The 26775-nt window shown below is 35.4% G+C and overlaps 1 protein-coding gene across 1 annotated transcript in view; it reads right to left on the bottom strand.

The window, feature by feature from the left end:
* The window catches only part of EAF2 (ELL associated factor 2), a 74207-nt gene that overhangs the window by 34907 nt on the left and 12525 nt on the right, over window positions 1-26775 (bottom strand). The window contains exons 2-3 of the mRNA XM_044666745.1: window positions 23597-23691; window positions 13203-13339 (exon numbers count right to left, since the gene is read on the bottom strand). Of these exons, the coding sequence (XP_044522680.1) occupies window positions 13203-13339; window positions 23597-23691 (232 nt within the window). The remainder of the gene's footprint in view (window positions 1-13202; window positions 13340-23596; window positions 23692-26775) is intronic.

Below are 26775 nucleotides of genomic sequence, written 5' to 3'. Positions count from 1 at the left end.
GTCTAACAGAAAGCTCCATTATATCTAAAGGGAATTTCATATGTGCCTTTCCTTTGGTGATCAACTCCAATTTATCCTTTCTATATCTTGGTTATAAATAGTTGTTTTCATATTATCTCCTCCATTAGACTATGAGTTTTTTGAGAGTAAGGACTGTTTTTTGCTTTTCTGTGAATCCCCACATAATACCTGGCACATAGTAGGAGCTTAATAAATGCTAACTGACTCCATGAAGTGGCCTCAGTCTCATACAGTACATGTTGCAAAGCCCCCCCCATGAAGGGGATAAAAAGAATTCTAGTAGTCAGAAGCTTTGCCACATGTACTGTATGAGACTGAGGCCACTTTCCCCTGGTCTCTGTGAATGAGTGTTGTAAATGGAATGTACTAAGATGTGGCTCTGTGTGCTTCAAAAGACTGGAAGAGTCATTGGAAGTACAGAAATTGGAATCCATCCTGGTGCTCAAGTATAGCTCCTGAAGAGCTACCTACTTTACCTAGCCCAGCAATAGGTCTGGACCCTATAGGCAATGGAGCAAAGCTGCCCATCAGTTTTACTGACTTTTGAAATTAACTTGGTGAGAACAAATAATTTCTAGCAACCATGTTAAATCTGAACTCATTCCCTCTAGGGACCAAAGATGGGAGAGGGGAGACTAGCCCTGGATTAGGAGGATGCTCTATTTTCTCAGTAAATATTCCTTTGAAAAGTCTAACTGATGTCAAGTGGCTAAATGATATCAGGCAAAAATCACTGGGAATTCATTGTTGAAGAAACACTCACTGCAATGGGGGTTTGAACTGAGAGCATTAGAAGAATCTAAGAACAGAACCAAGAAGGCTTGTAGAACCTTGAGGGAAGAGACGTAACTAGCAATGCTTTGGGGACTTAACCTAGAGCAGTGATGGTGAATCTTTTAGAGATGGAGTGCTGGGCCCTGCCCCCACCTCACCCCCAAGACCAAGTGCTGTCCCCCTCTTACCCACCCTTACCCTAGACTGGGGAGGGAGGAAATGTTCCCATTGGCTGCTGGGCAGAGGGGTGGGGGAAGTGAGGAATTGTCCTCAGGGGCATGGAGAGGGGGAGGGGAGCAGCTCCACCCCAAGTCTCTCTGGCTTTCTAGTAACAGACTCTATTGGACCACTGCAGGTGTGCCCACACAGAGGGCTCTGCATGCCCTTTTTTGGCACACATGCCATAGGTTCAACATTACTGACCTAGAGTAATACTAAGTCCAGAAACTATCCTGGCTATATTTATGATATTTCTCCTGGTAAGAATGAGCTATCGGATGGCAGAAATTGTTAAACATTTTTGTGTCTGTATCTATAGCATCTTAATAGAACCTAAAACATAGTAGCCATATAATAAATCCTGATGGAAAAAATTAAGCTGTTTATTGATTTTCCATCTGGATCCTTAGTGAATCAATATCTTTCGTATATTAACAAAAGTAGTTAATAGAATCTCTGATGATTTTAAGGACTGATGAAAGACTTAACAGTAACTACTCCCTTTCCCTAATTTTCTAAATCTGGTCAGTCACCAGTTTCTATCAATTCTTCCATTGCAATATTCTCCCACATATAATCATTCTTTTTCATTTCTATTGTTAATACTTAAATATCGCTTTTTATCACCTTGCAGTTAGGAGGAGCAATAAATAGAGTATTAGGCTTCAAATCAGGAAGACTCAAAACTCAAATCTAGCCTCAGACATTTACTAGCTATGTAATCCTGTGCAAATCATTTAAGCTCCATTTGCCTCAGTTTCCTTTTCTGTAAAATAGGGCTAATGAAAGCACCTACCTCACAAGGGCATTGTGAAGATCAAATGAAATAATATTTATAGAGCACTTAGCACAGTCCTTGGCAGGATCTGAGGAACAAGAACAAAGCTTAACTAAAGTGCTACTTTCTACATATGGTCTTTCTTATTACATCTGAAATTGTTAGTGACTCCTCTCTCCAAAGAAGTAACTTTTCATTTACCTGGCATTTTTATTTACTTCTGTATGTACATGGTGTTTCCCAAATTGAATATAGTACTATATAGTACTATATAAATGTTTATCTACTAATTGCTATCATGCCTTAATAACTGTCATGATTGCCTATCCAATTTCCCTCGTTTTATTACAACATTACAAGCTATCATCTGATTCACTGTTTCTAGCATATTGCTTTGAATGTATTACTCTACTCAATAAGACTGAATAATCCTTACTGAAGATGCTGGGATAAAACATATAGAGCTGGAAGGCAACCCTGATGCCAACTAATCCAATCTTCTTATTTTATAGATAAGGAAACTGAGGGCTGGAGAAATTAAGCAACTTACTCAAAGCTAAACAGACAATGCGTGAGAGCTGGGACTCAAAGCTAGGGTCTCTGATGTCAAATTCAAGATTGTTTCTACTGCATCGTGTTCTTCACTCTCTGTAAGATCAAATCCAAACTCAATAGAGTGGCATTTGAGGGACTTATGTGGCTGGGTGGATAAAGTGCCAGCCTTGGAACCAGGAATATGAGTTCAAATCCAACCTCAGACACTTACTAGCTGTGTGATCTTGGACAAATCACTTAACCCCCACTTACCTCAATTCCTCATCTATAAAAAATAGGAACATACTGGAAAAGGAAATTGCAACCACCTCAGTGTCTTTGCCAAGACAACCCCCATGGATATTGTTAGATGTAGAGTCAATAAGACTGAACAACAATAATAAAATATTCTCCAACTGAATAGAAGAAATACTCCCAGTAGAAAATACAGAAGGAAAAAATGCTAAAAAGACTTTGGAGAAATCACTCTCTCACACACCTTATATCCCATCAGTTGCCAACTCTGGTTAACAACAAAATCTTTTATAACCATCGCTCCTTGTTCTCCACTCACATACCCACCAGTCTAATTCATGTCCTCATTATCTCTTGCCTGGACTATTGCAATAGCCTTCAAATTGATTTCCTTGTTTCAAGACACTTCCCTGTCTAATCTTTTCCACACAGCTGACAAATGAATATTCATAAAACATGTATTTGATCTATCCCTTGTTCAAAAAATTCCAAAGGATTCCAAAAGCCTCCAGGACAAAATAGAAACTTCTTAACAGTCTGACAATAGTCTACCTTTCCAGACATTTTTTATTCCTCTTCACACATTCTATTATCAAGTCATATTGGGCAACATGCTGCTTTCTCATGACGTTCTATTTCTTATTTCTATATGTTGTGGTTTATATCTTATGTCTGGAATATACTTGCTCCTTAATTTTTTGCCCCCTTGACTTCTGATTTTCTTCAAAGCTCAGCTCAAATGCTATTTCTACATGGGGTCTTTCCTATTGTGCCCTTCCATTTGCTAAAGGCTCTTTCTTCCAAAAACAGAAACTATTTATTTACCTGGCATTTTTATTTACTTCTGGATGTTCATGTTATTTCCAAAAATAAATATAAGCTATTTGAAAGTAGGGACTGCTTAGTTTTTGTTTTCATGCCTCCAAAGCACAGTGCCCAATACACAGAAGGCATTACAAAGGCTTGTTGATTGAATGAATCACATTTAATAAATACTTATTGAATGAATGACTGACTGAATTCAAATCATTCAAGAGATTCACTGCATCACAAAATTTAGAGCTCTAATGGATCTTTGAAAGGATATAGTCCAAATCCCTGAAATGTATAGAAAAGGGAACTACAGTTGCAAGGTTAGGTGACTATGGGATTTGGGATTCAAACCCTTTTCCACTGACTCAGAATAGACTATTCTTTCTAGCATAGTATGAAGAATGTGATATTGAAGAAAAAGAGAAAAATGGGCATGAGATTTCAAGAGAAAGGAAAACTATGTTTTTTTTTTAAGTAGAAGTAGTTTCCCATTTTCATAAGACTAAAGTTTTCAGTAGTGAATATATTAATTTTTGGACATTTAGAAGATATAATGTGGTGGTTGGCAACTCCCAATGAAGTATATGAAAGTGGCCTGTATATCAGTCTGACAAGACCAACTAAGCACAATGCTAGCCTCCTTAGGGAATGTTAAATCTGTAGAGTGACAATTATTATATTACTAGAGATTTGTGAAGAAATGATTGCTTCTTCAAGAAGGACCCTGGAAAGTATCTCTGAATATTATGAAATGCTAAGGAGGAAAGGGAAAAACCTAGGGCATAAGTAGAATTTTCATTATTGCTAGTGCTTGAATATAAGAATTTTATTAGAAGACAGATATGAGAAATGAAGAGTTGGGTAAGAAGACTGTGCCAGATAGGTCTTGTTTTTTTGTACTTTGAATTAATATGCTGCACATTAGACTGGGGATGGAGTCCAGCTAATGAGGATTGTCTAGATGTCCATGCCAATAAGATACTGATCTAATGAAGAGGGCTTTAAATTGAAAATAGGAAAATACCCTACTGCCCAGATACAACTGTTAAATTTATATGCCATGCAGAAGAAGTTCTAAACCTTTTTATGTTATCATAGATTCCTTTGCCTGTCTAGTGAAGGGCTTTTCAGAATAATGTATTTTAAACTCATAAAATAAAAATATATAAGATTACAAAAAAACCTTCTGTTTTCTCTTCCAGGGAAAACAATATTTAGAAAAAGACAAATAAAAAATTATTATTATGGGAGCCTTGGCCAAGATGGTGGCTTAGTAGCAGTGAAAGCTGAAACCACTCTGATAGTCCTACTAAAACAATCTTTAAAAAAAACACCTCAAAACAACAGGAGTCAAAAACCAACAGCAAGATGAAGTGAAAAACTCACCTGCTGAACACAACTTGAAAGGTAAGTGGAGAGAGTTGATTTTCATGGAATAAGGAGGAACAAGAAGCAAAACTGCACAAAGAGGTGTACTGGCCAACTATCCCTCCACATACACACACACCTACTGTGCCAGGGTCCAAACCTGGGCATAGACCAATTTTTGGATCCTGGGACCCAGGCTGCACCAACAAAAGTGTACTTCAGACCCACCCCTTGAAGTCCCAAGCCCTGGTACCAGCCCATAGTGAGGCCTAAGAGTCCATAGCACTAGGTTCTTTCAAGCCGCCTACATAGTGCTGAGCCCTGCAAGTCAGCAACAGAGGAGACAGAATCATCAGCTTTCAGAATTCTGTCTCCTCTGCTGCTGGCTTGAAGGGCTCAGCACTATGAGTTGTTTTGCCCTAAGACTAGGCTTTTCCCAACAAAACTGCCCTGATATTCTTTTTTTTTTTTTTAAACCCTTACCTTCTGTCTTGGAGTCAATACTGTGTATTGGCTCTAAGGCAGAAGAATGGTAAGGGTTAGGCAATGGGGGTCAAGTGATTTGCCCAGGGTCACACAGCTAGGAAGTATCTGAGGCCAGATTTGAACCTAGAACCTCCCATCTCTAGGCCTGGCTCTCAATTTACTAAGCCATCCAGCTGCCCCTTGCCCTGATATTCTTGAACAAAAGGGTAACATAGAAATTGAAAGAACCCAAAGATCACCTCCTGCAATAAATCCCCAAATGACAACTTCCAGGAACATTATATCCAAGTTCAAGAGCTCCCAGGCCAAGGAGAAAATATTACAAACAGCTAGAAAAGAAATAATTCAGATATCATGGAGCCTCAATCAGGTTTATACAGGATCTGGCAGCTTTCACATTGAAGGACTAGAAGGCTTATAATATGATATTCTGGAAGGCAAGGGAAATGGGTTTATAACCAAGAATCACCTTCCCATCAAAACTGACTATATTCTTTCAGGAGAAAGTACAGTCATTTAATAAAATAGATTTCCAAGCATTCCTGAAGAAAAGATCAGCCTTAAACAGAAAATCTGATGTCCAAAAACAAAATTCAAGAGAAGCATTAAAAGGTAAATAAGAAAGAGAAAAAATTTAAGGGCTTCAGTGAGGTCAAACTGTTTATATTCCTATATGGAAAGATGATATTGGTAACTCTTAAAAATTGTTATTATTATAATAGTAGTTAGAAGAAGTATACATAGACAGAGAGTGTAGTAATAAGTGTTATAGGGGACTGGAAAGATGTAATATGGGGATTACGTAGGCTGTAATATGAGGCTGAAACTAGGGGTAATAACTGGTAGGATCAGGGAATAAGACAAGACAAGGGACCCAAGGCTGGAGGTAATCAAGGGAATAGACTAGGTAGTAGGGAAGTTAAGGCAATATAGTGGATGAGGAAGGCTCAATGATGAAGGATAGTAGTTGAGGTGGTAGGAGAAATAAGGGAATGTCTGAGTTTAGGGAGTATAACACTGAAGGAACAAGGGTTTCAAGGGAGAGGATGAATTAATCTAAGCAGACAAACAGTAGCAAGGAAATACAGACTGGGACTTTAAGACAAAACATTGAAGGGAAATAGACTGATCCCTTCAAGTAAAGGACACAATACAGCCAAGACAGATTGAAATTGACTACAGGCTTTAGTCAATTTCACAGGAAGGGACTTGTTTGAAGTTACACTTCCTTCAAAATGGACACCCTCAGCTTCCTTCAAACCCAGAGAGTATGTTGTTTCTCTTTTCCTCCCTCCCTCTCTTACTAATTAACTAATAAGTAGCCAAAGGACTTGTTTAAATACAAAAGAGGTTTATTGTCTTTTGGAATAGATTGACAGGGTTGAGGATCAAGGAAGCCCTAATAGCCACTTGGAGAAACCTCAGGTGGGGGAAGGGAAGCAGGAATGTGAGACTGAGAAAGGACCTGCCTTTACTCAGCTCTCAAGGTGATTTTGAAATCAAAAGGGGTTTGGAAACATCCTACCCAAATTAATTTACCTATTTAGTGCCATACCTATCAAATTACCAAAAAACTTCTTTACTGATTTAGGAAAAACTACAACAAATTTCATTTGGAATAACAAAAGATCAAGAATATCAAAGGAAATAATGAAAAAAAATGTGAAGGAAGGGGGCCTAGCAGTACCAGATATCAAACTATACTATAAAGCAGCAGTCATTAAATCAATATGGTACTGGCTAAGAGATAGAAGGGAGGATCAGTGGAATAGACTTGGGGTTAATGATGTCAGCAAGACAGTGTAGGATAAACCCAAAGAGCCCAACTTTTGGGACATGAATCCACTATTTGACAAAAACTGCTGGGAAATTTGGAAAACAATATGGGAGAGATTAGGTTTAGATCAACATCTCACACGCTACACCAAGATAAATTCAGAATGGGTGAATGACTTGAATATAAAGAGGGAAACTATAAATAAGTTAAGTGAACACAGAATAGTATACCTGTCAGATCTCTGGGAAAGGAAAGATTTTAAAACCAAGCAAGAGTTAGAGAAAATTACAAAATATAAATTAAATGGTTTTGATTATATTAAACTAAAAAGCTTTTGTACAAACAAAAACAATGTAGTCAAAATCATAAGGGAAACAACAAATTGGGAAAAAATCTTTATAACGAAAAACTCTGACAGGGGTCTAATCACTCAAATATACAAGGAGTTAAAGCAATTGTATAAAAAATCAAGCCATTCCCCAATTGATAAATGGGCAAGAGACATGAATAGGCAATTTTCAGATAAAGAAATCAAAAGTATCAAAAAGCACATGAGAAAGTGTTCTAAATCTCTAATAATTAGAGAAATGCAAATCAAAACAACTCTGAGGTATCACCTCACACCTAGCAGATTGGCTAAAATGAAAGAAGGGGAGAGTAATGAATGTTGGAGGAGATGTGGCAAAATCGGGACATTGATGCATTGCTGGTGGAGTTGTGAAATAATCTGGCCATTCTGGCTGGCAATTTGGAACTATGCCCAAACCCAAAGAGATCATAGATAAACAGACTTGTACGAAAATATTTATAGCTGCGCTTTTTGTAGTGGCAAAAAACTGGAAAATGAGGGGATGTCCTTCAATTGGGGAATGGCTGAACAAATTGTGGTATATGCGGGTGATGGAATACTATTGTGCTAAAAGGAAAAATAAACTGGAGGAATTCCATGCAAATTGGAGAGACCTCCAGGAAGTGATGCAGAGCGAAAGGAGCAGAGCCAGAAGAACATTGTACACAGAGACTGATATACTATGGTAAAATCAAATGTAATGGGCTCCTGTACCAGCAGCACTGCAATGACACAAGACAGCTCTGAGGGATTTATGGTAAAGATGCTACCCACATTCAGAGGAAGGACTGCAGGAGAGGAAACAGATAAGATAAACAATTGCTTGAATGCATGGGCTGAGGCGGACATGAATGGGAAATAGACCCTGAACAAGGACACATGGTACAACCAGTGGAAATGTGCATTGGCCATGGGTGGGGGGAGAGCAGGGGGTGAAGGGGAAAGTAGGGGCATAAAGTATGTAAACAGATTAAAAACGAATATTAATAAATGTCTAATAAAAAAAAAGGGGGGTTGGAAATTGGATACAAATACTCAATAAATTATTTGCTACAAGGGTAGGACTAATATCTCACAGATTTGAAATAACTCTCTGATTCACTCTCCTATTCACTCTTCTCAGACATTCAGGTAAGGAAAATGAAGGTAGGAAATAAGGTAGGGTAGGAAATTCAAAGGATTTATCTAAATTAACAAATCTCAAAAAACTGCAAAACTAAGCTAGGTTTCAATCTCAAGAAGAAGGAGCTCAGCTGGACCCTGGTTCCCTCCACGAGTTCCCAAGTCGAACTGAAACTTTTTCCCAAGATTCTAAAGCCTTAACTGACAATAGAAATTCTGCAAAAGCAGTTATGCCCCCTCTCTGCACTACATAAGCTATTTAGAATCATATAAAAAAAAAAATTTAGGGGTGAAAAAGAAGATTGTACTAAGAAAAATGGAGAGAAGTAAAATGGGGTCAATTATATCCCAAAAAGAGGCACAAGGGAAAATACTATACAGTGGAGGGTAGGCTGGGGGTGGTGATGGGTAATTTATTTACTCTCATTGGAATTGCCTCAGAAAGGAAGAACAGCCAGATTCACTGGGAGATAGAATCCTATCTTACTCTATAGAGAAGCAGAAGGGGAATAAGAAAGGGGGTAGGGACTGGAGTAAAATAAGGGAGGGGGAAGGGAGGAGTGATTAAAAGCAAAACACTGGTGTGAAAAGAAAGATTAAAGGTAGAAAGGGTAGGATTAAAAGAGGAAATCAAGATAGTTATTATTACCATCTGTATATTCTTCTCTATGAATGTAAATGGGATGAATTCACCCATAAAATGGAAGCAGATAGCAAGGTGGATTAAAAACCAGAGTCCTACCATATGTTGTTCATAATGAATACATCTGAGGCAGGTAGATACACAAAGAGTAAAGGTAAGGGGCAGAAGCAGAATCTATTGAGCTTTTACTGTGACAAAAAAATTATTATTAGGAAATTTAAACCTAAGACAAATGAGGTGATAGTAAAAAGGGACACTAATGGAGGTCTCCCAAAAAATATATCCCAAGTGAGTACATAAAAAACTAAATCATAGATGCCATTAAAAATTATATGAAAGAGTTATAGGTGATATAACATACTAAGATTTGATATAGCAATAACAATTCACATTTATATGACAATTTAAAGCTTTGAATACAGCTAAAGAAATCTTATTTAGAAGTTTTTCAGTCATTTCCAATTTTTCATGATCCCAAAATGAAGTTCTAGGTGGGTGTTCAGGACAGATATAAAGGTATAATAGGATTTTCTGAGACTCTACTGATCTCAAGGAATACAGCAACCCACCTGGTTGATCACACAGGCCTATTAAACCCATTGAGACTAACAGAAGGAAGCACAAAATGCAGGTAGCATATCCTCAGTTGGACCCCAACCTTCCAGGGAGGGTCTGGAAAGAATCAAAGAAACAGTAAAAGAGAGAGGCATAAAGGTCTACCACAGAAATACAATCAGACATACAATGGTGAAAAGAACTGGAAGAAAAGTGTGAGATGTTCCGTCTCCTCTTTGCCTGCTACTCATCAACTTTAGTGAATGGTTAAGACACATAAAAAATCAACTGCTAAAGAAATTCAATCAAATTTGTACTTAATCCAAAAAGTAGGAGGACATTTCATTCATTTTACCTTTTTTTTAAGGTGAAATAATTAGAATATTTGGTCCCCCATCTCTTTAATCTTTTTTATTCTCCGATGAGAGTATGTCATATAAAACTGAAATATATTGATTATTTTAGCTTTACAAATGGGCTGCAACTTAAGGGTCAGTAAGAAATTACTCCAAGAGCAGACACCAGAATTATGTAGAAGAAATCATAAAACTAGAAAGCATGTTAAGACATTTCTCTTTTGGGGATATATCTCTGCTTGGCTCTAGGCTCATGTCTTTAAGGGTTGCTCCCCCTTTTGGGGGTTTTAAAAATTATGTCTCAATGTTTCAGTGGACTCAAGATCAGACTGGAGCTAGCATTCTTCTCATCTTTATCTTTTTTTTACAACTTGGTGTGTTGAATTTGACTATTATTCTAAGTAGCTGATGGTCTGACATCATAGATAGCTGATTTTATACAAATTTTCCACATCAATTGCCCATCTTTTCCTGTCAATGTATAAAGGTAATTTCATTTTTTGGCAATTTTATTCAATCCTCCCTATATCCATCTAACATATTCTTACTTTCCTCTTAAAGAAAGTGTTTATAACACACAAGCATAATTTTGAGTAATCTACCAGCTCTTGTTTTAAATACCAAATCATCTTTTTCAACATATTTTTAACCATCCTACTCTTTATTCACCTTCGCTTTAAAGTCAACAAGTGTTGACATATACATTGATTTGGAAAATGTCATTTGTCATAAGATTTTCCTTTTCTGTAATACATGTTAGTATATAAATGAATTATTTTCATGGCAATCTTCATTGTGGTCATCACAAGCATGAGATGAAATGACCAAACATCCCATAAAATTATATGTAAAAAGAGGAAAGGAGGAAAACAACATCTAAAGGGGAAGCTCAGAATAATCCATTTTATTCCAACATCCTTATGTGTTCTGATTTAATTGATAGCAAGAATGTCACCTTTGATATGATTCCTACTATTCTTGTAATATTCCAACTTACTGTTTAGCTGTCATGATATCACTTAACAAAAATTGATTACATATTCCCAAGAAACAACTAATCGCTTGTGTGGGGAGTCATTTCTGAATCAGTTGCCTGTGTACAGTCAGATCATTGACTAGTTAGAGCAAAGATCTACATGAACAACAAACCTGAAGAAAAGATAAAAATGAGAAGGTAAGTTGAAGTTACAGAAGGACATAAGTAAAAAGGAGAAAGGATCACAGATTATGTATGGCTCACAGTCATCACCACAGGAAGATCACAGATCCACTAACATATTGGAAAATATTATTGAATTATGAAACAGAGGTGATTTGGGGCCATGGACGGAAAACTTTCGCAGATTCCACCAAGGGAGAAAAGATTTCAAGTATGGACCATAGTCTAAACAAGATTTATTTGTTATGAAAGCAGCAACCTGGAATAATTTGGGAGAACTCATGGACATGTTGGTCACAGGAGGAGAAATTATTTGAAGCCCATCTACTAAGTTATAGTGGGACTGAGATTTGTATCAATGGAGGGAATGCCCAATCTAATAAAATTATCAACCTCCAAGGCATTGATTGATCTATTATATTTGTTAATCCTATATACTAGATTTATCCTTCACCTTAAAGCTGTACTCCTATACCTCCAATGAGTCCTAGATTCTTGATGGCTATGCCAGCAGAGGATATATTCAGAAAGGCCCTAGAAACTGGAAAACATTTCAATATAGACTGTGTGCTTTTCATCGAAGGCTAGACTATAAATTTAGAGAGTCTCATCGCCAGAGGGGTGGACTCTAGGTGGTGAATTTTCTGACCATGCAACCACCAGCCCAGGTGATAGAATGAATGAAAACTTTGCCCACAGCACACCATATTTCCTACTGGTCCTAAATACCTGACCATTTTCATTTTCATATCGCATAACATCTAACCATCTTTCTAGTGCTATCTCACTATTTTATTACTCCCTACATCACAAATCCCGACCCTCAGTTCCTAGGGAAATTAATTCATTCATCTTTGGAACTTATTCCCTATTGTCCATCTTAATTGGTGATTCAGTGAGGGAAACTAGTTCACTTAGTTGGCCTTATTCTCTGGAAGAGAGTAAAGAATAAGACTACACTGCTAGTCCTATTCACCAAATCATGCTTTGCCTTTATATCCAGCCATACAACCATCTTACCATATGCCTCCCTTCCCTCCTAGCCTTCCACCTTGTACTCTGAACATAGTAAACAAATTGATAACACCATTACTGTTATTTCTGGAAAGGATTGGTCAGTTAATTTTATGTATCAACTCAAAATCTCTGTAACTACTCAGACAAAAACTCCTTTGCCTGGACACTACTCCCCTATATGCACTGTCTTTCCCTATTAGAATATAAACTTGGGGGCCAGATCTATCTCTTTTTAACATTTGTATCTCCAGCTCTTAGCACAACCCTTAGTTGGACCAAAGTAAGTGCTTAATAAATGCTTTTTTCATTCATTTATCCATCTATTATAGAATCAAAAGGATGTGATCTATAGCAATGGAAGGAGCACTCACACCAATGAAATCATATTATCTTTAAAATAACAGAGTGTACACTCTCCTTTTCTTATAAGGAAAATCTTGTGTTTAAGTTAGTAGATGGCAATTTTATATATATGTATATATATGTATATATATGTATGTATATATACAACACATATTATACATAATACAAGTATATATACGTATGCTAAAAATAAGAACACATGATCTTACAAAGGATATCTGTTCTGAAAACTATACACTCTTCTTGAAATTGGAGCTGTTCTAGAAAATCTAAAAAAAATGGTCTCTGTAATTATTAGCCACTCTGCCAACATATATTAAATGCCACAATCAAAAGATTCTGAGTTTAAAATGTTCTTGAAATACATGAGTAAAAGTTATTCAGGGAAGGAAAACTATTAATAAGGTACATGAAAAATATACAAGCATTCAGAAACAAAAAATAAACTTAATATGATAGGGATTTACAAAAAACAAGAATCCTACCCTCCAAAATTTAGAAATAAGAAACTATTTCATTGAACAGATACATACAAATATAATAATGCTATGATATTTTACTTTCCTTAATAATTTTAACATAAGACATCCATTATCTTTATTAAGCCACTTACCTTGTTTTCTTTACAGTAATGTTGCTGCTGAGTTTTTCTAGTCGACATTCTCCAGTGTCATGATTAATAATCAAAATACATTCTTTTAGGTAAGGTTTCTTTGAGCCTTTGAAAACAGTTACTGGTGGAGTTGAGCCCTATTTGAAAATTTTTCACTAGTTAATTAACATTAACTTAGAATTTATCATCTAATTTTAGAATTAGAAGTAACCTTATCCCTCTCCCTCTTTTAATTATTTCCTATTTATTATACCTTCCTTTGCATAAATTTGTTTGCATGTCGTCTCCCTATTAAAATATAAGTCCTTTGGTGGCAGGAACTTTTTTGCTTCTTTTTGTATCTGCACTGAGGAGTGCTTAGCATAGTGCCTAGAAAGTGGTGGGTACTTAATGTTTATTGATTGATCATATCTAATTCAATCAGTGAATTTTGGAGATGAAAAACCTCTTAATTCTAAAGGCCCAAAATTATCACCAAACTTAATTCTTTCATGTATGTGAACTTTCTGTCTTTCTTATATTCCTAAAATTAGAGCCCCATGGTGAAAATCCATAACATCCATGTAATTTAAATTGCAGGTAATCCAAAGAATAATGGAGAAATTACTGTATCCAGTAGATGGCTATAACATATTGCTATCAAAGACACTAAGAAGTTAGGTAAAATATCATCAAAGAAAAATAGTTAAGAACAATACAACTTATGGCCCAATTGTTCATACAAATATTAAAAAACTTAAAAGGAAATTTTTCATTGTTTAGAGCAATCTTCCATGAGAGGAGGACATGGTTAAGAATCTCATAGGATAAGACAGCACAGACAGAAAGAATATTCATATGAATTAGATCACTGACTGCTGCTATCCTACCAAGGGACTTCACCAAATCATAAAAGGTACAATATTTCATTTGTGCAGATAAATGGAAATCAATATGCCAAAAATATACTTGTTACAATGATAATAATTATTTAAAACTATATTAAGAAACAGCTAGGTGGCTCAGTAAATAGAGAGTCAAGCCTGGAGATAGGAGGTCCTGGCTTAAAATCTGACTTCAGACACTTTCTAGCTATAACGACTCTAGGCAAATCACTTAACCCCAGTTGTCTAGCCCTTACTACTCTACTGCTTTGGAATTCATATGTAATATCAATCTTTTTTTAAAACATTTATTAATATTCATTTTTAACATGGTTACATGATTCATGCTCCTACTTTCCCCTTCACCCCCCTTAGTATCAATCTTAAGATAGAGGGTAAGAATTTTAAAAAACTATAATAGTACTATAAAAGCCAAGTTAACAGAGCATTGACAAAAATCAGAGGTTCTTGAAGCATAAAACTCAAGTAGGAAAAATAAACATGTATAAATTATGCTGCTAGATGGGGAAAAGAGGATATATTAGTAGAATGCCAATTATTATCAATTGGAAGGAACATATTTATTTTAAGGTCTTTTGCCTTCTTTAGTAGAATAGAATGGTTTAAGATAGCACAAAATATATTGCTTTTATTCATAAGGATAAGGTAAAATTTGTGACAAAACTTTATGTCCCTCATGCACATTCCATATGCTTCTTAAAATGAATTTTCTTCCTTCCTTAAATTAGTAGCATCCTAAATCTTGAACATTGGCTGCTGAGCATTTATTCTTTAAAGCAGCTGAATACAAATGGAGAAATTACCCAAAGAATTCCTCTTGAACTTATGGAAGTCAGGTCATGCTTCCATAATGATTCATCTCCAACTGCAATATGGACTGTAGTTCTAGGAAGGCAAGAACATTGCTCTAAAGCTTGTGACAGGCAATGGTTACAATTTTTAAAATACACTGAATTCCATGCCACGCTCCATTACAAGTAAATCCAATAGAATTAATTTAAAATGAAGAAAAAAATAAAATGAATGAGAGAGAATAATGTCAAGAATAGCATTAAGATTAGGAATCTGGGTGCCTGGAAGAATTAGGGTACATTCAATATAAATAGAGAAGTTTGGGAGATGTGTTAATGGCCAGGGAAATGGGAAAGCTAATAAGTTATGTTTTGGACATGTCAAATTTGTGATACCTATAAATCATCCAGCATAAGATGTCCATTTTGCACTTGGTGATGTGGCTCTGAAACATAAGAAAAAGATTAGGGCACTTATCTTCTAGAGGAATCCTTTCCCTTGTCATTTTATTTCTAGTGCCTTCCCTCTTTTAATTATTTCCTACATATCCTGTATTTTGCTTGTTTGTACATTATCTGTTAGTTTATTGTCTCCCCCATTAAACTGTGAGCTTCTTGAGAGCAAGAATTGCCTTTTGTCTCTTTGTATTCCTAGTGCCTAGGACAGTGCCTGGCACACAGCAAGCACTTAATAATGGTAAATTGATTGATATATCGGTTTTTGAGTTATATGCAGAGAGGATACTCAAACCCATGGGACCTCCATGAGAGGGCATAAAAAGAAAAGACAAAGAGTCTCAAAAACAAAGCCTCCAGTTTCATTAACAATTAGGTATACTGATCCAGCAGAGTAGACTGAGGGTTGGATAAGAATAGTGAGAACCAAAAAAGAAGAGAGTCACAAAAGCCCAGAGAAGAGAGTATGTACAAGAAAGAAAAGTGATCAAAATTTTCTAAAGCTTCAGAGGTCAAGGAAGATGAAGCCTGAGAAAAGACCATTGGATCTGGTAAATTAAGAGATCACTGATAACTTTGGAGACAGTAGTTTTAGTTGAGTAATGAGTTTAGAAGCAAGATTGTAAAGGGATAAAAATTAAGTGATAGGACTTTTGCAGAACTTGAGGATTTCCATGTGAACTGGAAAGACCTCCAAGAACTGATGCAGGAGTGAAATGAGCAGAACCAAGAGAAAATTGTACACTGAAAATGAAACATTGTGGAACTATCCAATGTAATGGACTTTACTACTAGTAACATACAATAATCCAGTACATTCCTGAAAAACTTATGAGAAAGAATGCTATCCACATTGAGAGAAAGAGCTATGGGAGCAGAAATGCAAAACAAAAACTTATGACTTATTGACTTATCACTTGTTTATATGAATATATGATTTGGGGTTTCAGTGCTATGGTAAAAATGAATAATATAGAAACCAGTATCAAGTGATAACATTTGTACAACCCAGTGGAGTTGCTTATCAGCTCTGGGAGAGCTGTTTTTCTGGCTTAGTATTGCTATCTAATATTTATTCTAAGATAGAAGGTTAGAGTTTAAAAGAAGAGATTCATTGATAAACAAAAGTTGTCAGAAAAACTGTAAAGTATTGTAGCAAAAATTAGGTTTTTTTTTTTTAAACCCTTGTACTTTGGTGTATTGTCTCATAGGTGGAAGATTGGTAAGGGTGGGCAATGGGGGTCAAGTGACTTGCCCAGGGTCACACAGCTGGGAAGTGTCTGAGGCCGGGTTTGAACCTAGGACCTCCTGTCCTAGGCCTGACTCTCACTCCACTGAGCTACCCAGCTGCCCCCAAAAATTAGGTTTTGACAAGCATCTCATACTATATATCACATAATTTCTAATTTTATATAAGACCTAGATGTAAAAATCTATACTATAAATAAGTTAAGAGAAGCAAGGAAGTTATTTCCTTTCACAACAAAGAAAATGAGTTCATGATCAGAAAAAGGATAAATAGTATAATAAAAGATAAAATGGACACGATCACAAAATTGAACAGCTTCTTTATGAAAAAGTATAGTTAGAGGAGGGAGAGAAATCTTTTCAGAAAGTTTCTTTGATAAAGATCTCATATCTCAAACTTATAAGGAACTGATTCAAATATAGAATGAGTCATTCCCAATAGAAACAATGGTCAAATGGAATGAAGAGGCAATTCTCAAAGGACGACTTCTATAATATAAAAAAATCATATGAAAAAATGCTTCAAATCATTAATAAAAGAAACGTAACTAAACTTTGAGATTCCTCCTCATATACATCAGATTGGCAAAGATGACAAAAATGGCAAATAGCAAATATTGGAGGGGCTGATATAGGAAGATAGGCACATTAATGCTTCATTAGAGGTGTGATGATACGAATTAGTCTTGATGAGGAAAAGGTCCATCTTTTTATCAGAGACTGGAGTAAAGAAGAGGAGAATAGAGGGAGGGGGAGTGATATCAGGAGTTTTAAGGGAAGAATGGGCTGCTAATGGCAAATGGTTTGGACATGCTAATATAAACCTCCAGCTGTGACAGTTGAAGGAGATGATGATGTGGGAAGTACAAAGTAAAAAGAAAGTATTTGGAACAGCTTCTGTCAAGAGTGGGATAGAGAATGGATTGTGGAGGAATAAATGGCTTACTTTGCTGCAATGAGAATCCATTTGAGACTAGGTAATATGAATTTGTAGTGGACCCAGCTCCAATGAGAATGGTAACCCACATGTTAGAAATAAATGGAGCTGGACACTATCCATAAAGTTCTAAAAAAAAGTGTCTGATTTGTAATTCTTGTGTCATGAGGCTATTATCTCTATTAGTCCTCTGAGAATATAATGAAGAAAAATTATGGCTTGGCATGAAGGACCCAATTATGTATTTTTAAAACATACCAATATTTTAATTTTTATTTATTAAAATAATTTTTCATTAAATTAACTAAATTATTTATTTGAATAATTTTGAATAAATAAATTTTAATAAATAACTAAGTGATTTATTTGAGGAAATGGTCCATTTCTTTATTAGAGACTGGAGTAAAGGAGATGTGAATAGGGGGAGAGGGAGTGGTATCCAGAGTTTTAAAGGAAGTCTAATGAATAGGCTGTAAATATGACAGAATTAACTTACAGGAACATACCAGTAAGCAGTGAAGAGTATTTAATACTTTACTAATGTATGATAATATTGTTAGAATGATTAAATTAGAAATCTCTGAGTAAAATGAAATTTCCAACCAAAGAAATAATTTTGCTCATTTTTCAGACAGAATATCAATTCCCCATGTTTTCCATTGTGACTGAGAATTCTGGAGTTTATTTGAAAGGGTACTTTCATAATGGGGGAGGGAGAGTGGAATACATAGCCTATTGAAGAATATACCTTTTGTTATTTGTTTCTCATTGTTCTAGAACTATAAAAACCAAGGTGATTAATAAGTTACTAAGTTGGTCTAAGCTTCATACTAAAGAAGTAGAGATATGAATAAGTCTCCAACATCTTGGCTATAAATCTCGTCAGATTTGATTCTACACTGAATTGCCTCCAACATGTCTATATCAGACTATAGTCTCAAAGTTTGCATTAGAGATTCCCACAGAGAAACAGAAACAATATTAGTTAACTTAGCAAATATTATAGTGGAAGTAGAACAATAGATGAGAGAAAGATATATTAAGGAGAAAGGTTTTCCAGAATTATATTCTTCCATTCTTTTGATTATATCATCATATAAATCATGAATTATTCAGATGATAATTACTCAGGATTCCTAGAAGGAGCTTACTAAACTGTTAGATTCTTAAAAGGATCATGTCTTAAACAATGGTCTATCTCCCCTAGAACTTAGTATACTCCTTAATCAATTATGTTTTATTCCTGGAATTATTTCCTTATTTCTATTGAAAAGGGTATATTTTTAAGGGCATTTTCATACACATGCACAGATCCATATAGATACATGCCAGTCACATTAAACTCCCTATTTGACTATATACTAGCTGACAGAATCAAATACATTCAACATTATTTAATGTAGAAATTTTTTTTAAGTTTCTTTCTCCTTTCCTTTCCTTCTCCACACCAGAGAAGGCATTATCCAGGAGACAGATAAGTATATGTAGATTATGTCCTTCATGTTAACGTTTTTCAGTTCATTCTCTGAAGTGACATTCATAAGTTTTTCTCAAAATAACAACTATGTAGCTGTATGTAATGTTCTTTTGGTTCTACTCATTTCACTCTTCATCTCATATAGTTCTATCCAAGCTTTAAAAAAATTTATCTTGGGACAGCTGGGTAGCTCAGTGGAATGAGAGCCAAGCCTAGAGACAGGAGGTCCTAGGTTCAAATCTGGCCTCAGACACTTCCCAGCTGTGTGACCCTGGGCAAGTCACTTGACCCCCATTGCCTAGCCCTTACTGCTCTTCTGCTTTAGAGCCAATACACAGTATTGACTCTAAGACAGAAGGTAAGGGTTTAAAAAAAAATTTTATCTTGCTGATTTCTTAGAGCACAGTAGCATTCCATCACAATCAAAGCAAAGGTATTGTTGAGTCTAAGGGTATACAGTTTTATAACTCTCTGGGTGTAATTCAAAATTGCTCTCTAAAATGGTTGGACCAGTTCACAGTTGCCCCAACAGTGTATTAGTGTACCCATTTTACCACATCTCCTCCAGCATTTGCCAATTTGCTCTTTGGTCGTTTTATCCAATCTGATGGTGAGAGATGATACCTCAGAATTGTTTTGGTTTGTATTTCTCTAATAATGTATAGGGAACGTATAATAATGTATAGCAACTATGATCATTTTAATTTGGAGACAATATAGCACAGTGGGAAAAGAGCTACTTTTGGAGTCAGGCAAATCTTTTTTTTTTAAACCCTTGTCTCTGCCCTTCCCCAAAGCTGACACATTGAAGATGTAGATGAGAAAAAGAAAAAGAAAAAGAAATAGATGAAAAGACAAAGGAGAGAAATGGACAAAACTTCAATAAGTCTAGGACATTAAAATTTTGTGTATATTTAAAGTGTGACTATTTTTCATTTATAGTTAATTTTAATTGTGAGCATTTTAATTTGGAGACAGTATGGCACAGTGTGAAAAGAGCTTCTTTTGGAGTCAGGCAAATCTTTTTTTTTTTTTTTTATCATTGCCTTCTGTTTTAGAATTGATACTAAGAATTGGTTCCAAGGCAAAAGAATGCTAAGAGTTGGGCAACTGAGGTTAAGTGACTTGCCCTGGGTCATATAGCTAGGAAGTATCTGAGGCCAGATTGGAATCCAGCACATCCTGTCTCCAGCATTGGCTCTCTAACCACTGAGCAACCAGGAAAGTCTTGTGTTGATCCTAGGCAAGTTACAAGTTGTTAGAGACTCAGTTTTCTCAAATGTAGGCTGAGAAAGTACCTCTGTTATAGGGCTTTTGTGAGAATCAAATGGGAATATACTTGAAACACTGCAAACCTTAAAGCATTGTATTAAGTTATAAAGCACAACAGCAATCCTTAATGTCAATTACTTAAGTAGTTAAGTCCCTTCTAGATATTTATTCATATATCTATATATTTTTAAACCCTTATCTTCCATCTTAGAATCACTGCCCAAGGTCACATAGCTAGGCAGTGTCCAAGGCCAGATTTTGACCCTAAGACCTCCTGTCTCTAGGCCTGGCTCTCAATCCACTGAGCCAACCAGCTGCCCCCATTTATTCATATATTTTATTGAAAGTATTAAATTATTTTGGATGTTTGAAATAGTATTGCTTATCATTAACAGACATACCATAATCATATTGGAAAATTCAAAGTTTTAAGCAAAAGGGAAAACCATAAGTGAAGTTTTCTATCCTTCCTTAGAAACACAAATGATCTATGCTATGCAAATATGCTGACAAAACTTTATTCCTCTAAGATGTAGATTCACCCAGAAGGACAGTAACACTACCCAGTGTAGTGCTAGAAGTCAAGAGGTATGTATAGGTCTCAGCGAAGGAAGATTTACTAGGGCAATGGACTATTTTGACTCTCCAACAACCTGTCTTTGCCAGAAGAAAAATTCCCAGGACAGCATGTTAGGTCTGGAGAACTATATAGATTCTTGGGGAGGTAGGGCTTAGTGGAGAAAGAGGGTACTGTATTCAAATTCTTTTCTGCTCTTGTTGTTGAGTCAAATAAAGCATTTTCTATAGTCAATATTTTGTTAGCCTAAATATTTGCATGAGAACTGAAGGTCTTTGACATTCCTCTTTTGCCACAGAGATGTAGACAGAGACTAAATTCTAATGTTCTCAGGAGAAACTTCAGGTGAATCAAAAAGATTTATTATTAGTGAAAATTCTCCCAAGACAAAACTCAGTCAGTACATAAGTTAAACTAGATCTCCTTGCCAGACTAACCCATTAATTTTTTGAGTGTATTCCTGAATAAGAAAAAGCCTTTTCAGAAATAAAAACTAAAAAAATTGTGAGGTTCATTTTACATCATACTAGCTAAAAGCACAAAAGGGCACAATAATAAATGTTGGAAAGGATATGGAAAAGTGGGGACATTAATAAAGTGTTGGTAGAACAGTGAACTGATCCAACCATTTTGGAGAGCAATTTGGAATTATACTTGGAGAGCTATAAAATGGTGTATACTCTTAGCCCTAGAGTATTGCTGGGTCTATTTCCCAAAGAGATAAGGGGGAGAAAAGGAAGAGAATCTATATTTTCCAAAAATTTGTAGCAGCTCTCTTTGGAAGGGCAAAGAACTGGAAATCTTTGGAATGTCCATCAATTGGGGAATGGCTAAACAAATTGTGGTATAATTGTGACGGAATATTAATACACTGTAAGAAATGATGAGCAGATTGTTTTTTTTAAACTTGGAAAGAACTAAATGAGATACTGAAGAGTGAAATGAGTAGAACCAAGAGAATATTATATATTGCTATAGACTTTATATATGAAGAATAATTGGTGAAATTTCACCTCCAGAGAATGAGCTGAAAAACTGTTAACATGAGACATTATATATTTGTTTGCCAGATGATGCCTTCTACGGTGTGAGGAGGGGAAGGAAAGCCTTACCTGGAAATAAATTCGTTTTACTTAAAAAAAAAAAAAAAAAAGAAGACGAAGAAAAAAATCTTTTCAGTGTATGGAAAGAACAAAGACCCAAAGGGCTTTCACTGAATACTGAGTAGAAAGAAATGATAGAAATACCAAGTCAACTCTCAATCTATATTAGTACCTCTTTTATTTTTCCTTCCTCAAGCAGTATCTGGAATCTACTAAGTTAACAACTTTTCAGAGTTTCAAATGACAACCTGTCAGGCTTGTGGCTTCTCCTTGATCTCTGCTGCTTTGAGTTAGGGATGTTAGCTCTTAAGGAAAGTGAGAAGACTTTATACAAATTAGACAATTTACAAATATTTTTTGGGTCAAAGTTAGAAGAAATGTCCCTGATATAGCAATTGTCATTCCTCTGTTGAGATTGTAAGGGGCAATCATTTGATAAGATAATAATCTAGTCTATATCAAATCTTTTTCTTTTTTACACACACACACACACACACACACACAATTTTAAGGAACTATCCATTGTTAAGCAAATAATTTAAGGATAGTCCAGCCTGGCAGTGGTTGTTACCAACAGAAAGCTTTTCAGTGGCTGAAGAATTGAGTTGATAGGCTCAGGACAATCTTTATTTAATAGAATAAGATCATCTACCAGATGATCATGCTCTTTCCTTCATTGCACTTCCTTCCCTTATGTATTTATTATGTATTATCGTTATCTGTGTTGATATTATGCCCCAAATGGGGGTCGAATTGGGCAATTTCATTGAGCACTTAATAAGTATTTGCTCAATTAAACCAAATTGGAATAAGTTGCATCATACCAATATACAAATTTCAGCATTATATTTTCAATTTTTCCTTAGGACAACTCAAAAGAGAGCACAAAGTATTTAAGACAATTATGAAGCAGTAAAAAAATTACTTTTTCTTTTTTCCCCATGAGGAAGAAGTGGAAATGGAGAATGATCTAGAAAAAGGGCTACCCTTCCCATTCCCCTAAAGAAAGAATAATTTTTAAAAAAGAAAAAAAGGTAATTGAAGCAGTTTTTAATGCAAAGAGAACAGAAGGCCAAAAAGAATCACAGAGAAGTAAGAAGATTTTGAATGTTTACATGTTAAATTTATTATATACTTAAAAAGAAAAGTATAATGTATACAATAGATATATAATTTCAAAAACAATCCTTTTTTCTGTTCTACTGTATATATGGATGCATAGATTTTATTTAAGTTCAGAATTCTAGAAAAGAAAAAAAAATCCCTAAAATATAAGCAAATGATAACCTGTTCTTGGTTTGAAGACTGGAACATTCTATCAAGAAATCTTTAGATATTTTTCAGAAAAAGGTAAACAGATTGATAGAAGGACTTGGATATAGTTCTACCTGGTAACAATTACATGGATTAAAATTTTAAGAGTTCTTTTTAGACACAAGATTATGCAATTATTTCAAACTAACAGCATGTGCTACTAAAATCTTAGAACTATTAAACAGTTATATTATTAAGAGAACTAAAGTTTTGTGCGTGCTTTAAACTTTTCAAGTTCTACTCCAGACTCAAAATATTAATATTCTTCAAACTCTAGTTAGACTATACTTTCGCATTTAAACATTCTTTTATTTTAAGTGGATGACAATACTTACTTCTATATTTGGCAGTGTTATTGTCACCTGTTCACCTTTGCCAACTTCAAGATCTCCTTCACAAGAGGTGTCAATAGATGCAGGTTTAAAGTCATCTAAAAATAAACAATAACACTGACTTTGATAACTTGAAAAATACTTAAAATATCAAAAGTTAAGACATATTTCAGAAGTACTGAATAATTTTAATAACTTCAGAAATAAAAAAAATCAATCCAGCTTTGTTTATATGTAGTTAAGAACATGTATATGAGATATATCATTTTAATATTTCTATTTAAATCATTTTTATGTATTTAAAGGTCAAATTTACAGATGTGTAGCTTCTAAAAACCATAGAAAATAATTTTATATTTATATTGCTTGGAAATGTTGATATATGTAATGTTTGGTACACTTTATAGCTAAATCTGTAGCAAAGTCCCTATTTACAAATTGACAGATTAATTCTTTTTTAAAACGTATATTAACCTCCTTCTCTGTTTGTGCATGGTCTTTTTTCACGACCTGAGAAAATAAGATTTTTTTTCAACTAGATTGTAAGCTCCTCTAAGGTGGAAACTGCATTTTTAATTCACTTATGTCTTTTCTCATAGCATCTAATAGAGCACTTTGTAAATATCAGGCATTGCAACCAAAAACAGTAACTATATAAATTATTAGATTACCAAATAGAATCTGATGTAATATAAGAATGATTCATTTTAATATATATTACCAGTTTTCAGATAAGGAAATCAAAAGTATCAATAAGCACATAAGAAAGTGTTCTAAATCTCTAATAATTAGAGAAATGCAAATCAAAACAACTCTGAGGTATCACCTCACACCTAGCAGATTGGCTAAAATGACAGAAGGGGAGAGTAATGAATGTTGAAGGGGATGTGGCCAAATTGGAACATTAATGCATTGCTGGTGGAGTTGTGAACTGATCCAACCATTCTGGATGGCAATTTGGAACTATGCTCAAAGGGCTATAAAAGAATGCCTGCCCTTTGATCCAGCCATACCATTGTTGGGTTTGTGCCCCAAAGAGATCATAGATAAACAGACTGGTACAAAAATACTTATAGCCACGCTTTTTGTGGTGGTAAAAAACTGGAAAAGGAGGGTATGTCCTTCAATTGGGGAATGGCTGAACAAATTGTGGTATATGCTGGTGATGGAATACTATTGTGCTCAAAGGAATAATAAACTGGAGGAATTCCATGTGAACTGGAAAGACCTCCAGGAATTGATGCAGAGTGAAAGAAGCAGAGCCAGAAGAACATTGTACACAGAGACCAATACACTGTGGTAAAATCGAATGTAATGGACTTCTGTACTAGCAGCAGTGCAATGATCCAGGACAATTCTGAGGGATTTATGGAAAAGAACACTACCCACATTCAGAGGAAGAACCACAGGAGAGGAAACACAGAAGAAAAGCAACTGTTTGAACAGGGGTTGAGGCAGACGTGATTGGGGATGTAGACTGGAAACTACCACACCAATGCAACTATCAACAATTTGGAAATAGGTCTTGATCGATGAAACATGTTAAAATCAGTGGAAATGCGTACCGGCTATGAGGGGCGGGAGGGGAGGTTGGGGGGGTGAAGGGGAAAGTAAGAGCATGAATCATGTAACCATGTTAACTTTTCTAAAAAATAAATATTAAAAAAATAAATAAAAATAAAAAATATATATATTGCCAAACAATTTTGGTAGTGTTTCTGAGAAACCCACAATAGCAATATTTGGTGTTCTCTGAAAAATTAAAATGTGCTTCAAGAATGATCCTTAATCCCAGATGATATTCAACATATAATTATTAAGTACCTACACTGTGCTATATAGTAGGTGCTTGATATACAAATATAAGGAATGAAAAAAATCTTTACTCTTGAGGAACTCATTTTCTAATACAGGAAACACCATGTATATATAATTAGTATGTAGAGAATATAAAGAGAACAAAAAATACAAAATATTTAAATACAAAGATTTAGTAAAGATCTATGGTTTCATTTGGAGTGTATGCAGAGAGGACCAGCCTCTCTGTACGAGTTTGCTAAGCCCTTTTCAGGGCAGTTCATCTACCTTTGGAGTCTACCTGTCACTCAACTTTCATCTATGGCCCCAAGAAGCTGTAGCATGCTCAGTAAAATCATCTCAGCAGATGAATAAAAATAGGTTGAGGTAACTACGGGGCCTCAATCCCACAGGTGAGTTAGGAGCATGTCTATGAAGCCTTTTTCCAGTGGCATGGACAGATGAGAACAATTTGTTTCAACAGCCATGAAAACACTGTGGAGCACTTGGAACTTGATCAGATATTGAATATGCCACAGCCATCCATTATATCCAGAGCAACCACCAGTTGTCCTGGCTTTTTTCTTGCCACTGGGCTTTCATGATTCTAGAAGTGTGAGGCTGATGACTTTGTGCAAGTCTGCCTCACTTAAATCTAGTTCATGTCAAGATATCATCCTGTGATGTCACCGGTCTTCTTTGAAAATGAAGGACAAACAATGTTTGAAAAGATTTCATTTCATAGCAGATTCCCAGAAAGGAAGCTCTACTGAAGCAGATCTGAACTTGCTTTGCAACTTAAGTCTTAGAGAGTTGCCTGGGGCACTGAGAGGTTAAATGACCTGCCTAGACTCACTGAGGTGAGTCTTGGACCCAGCTTCCTTCAAAGCCAGCTATCTACTGTGAAAAACTGCCTTTCCCTGAAAAGATCATCAAATGTTTATTAAGCACTCAGAAGATATTCAATACTATTGATTTATAGCATGGAAGAGAAAGAAAAAGAGATAATGTTTTGAGATAGGAATTTAGGTGTTTAGGATCTTGTAAGAATAAAGTATGAATGATGATAAGAGGTTGAAAAAAAGGGAAAGTGGAGATCACTAAAAAGGAAAACACAGAGAAATTTAGTTTAAGGTATTAGAATTTCAACACAGATTTTGAAGTCACTAAGGAGGATGGAAAGGTATGGATTATTAAGGAATGAAGACAACTAGGGCCTGGTTATTATTGAGCAAAGAGATAATAATAAGGATGTTAATAGATTACAATGATAGGGAACTCATGCTGGTAGTATAATAATGGTCTAGAAGTGGCCACTGGGAACCAAGACGTATGTCTAAGGTCTCTTCCTGCTACCGGGAGCAGGGAGCAGATGGGAGAAAGGA

This window comes from Gracilinanus agilis, chromosome 3 (assembly GCF_016433145.1).
Source record: "Gracilinanus agilis isolate LMUSP501 chromosome 3, AgileGrace, whole genome shotgun sequence".
NCBI classification, from domain to species: Eukaryota; Metazoa; Chordata; class Mammalia; order Didelphimorphia; family Didelphidae; genus Gracilinanus; species Gracilinanus agilis.
This window is presented reverse-complemented; position numbering and strand designations above follow the sequence as displayed.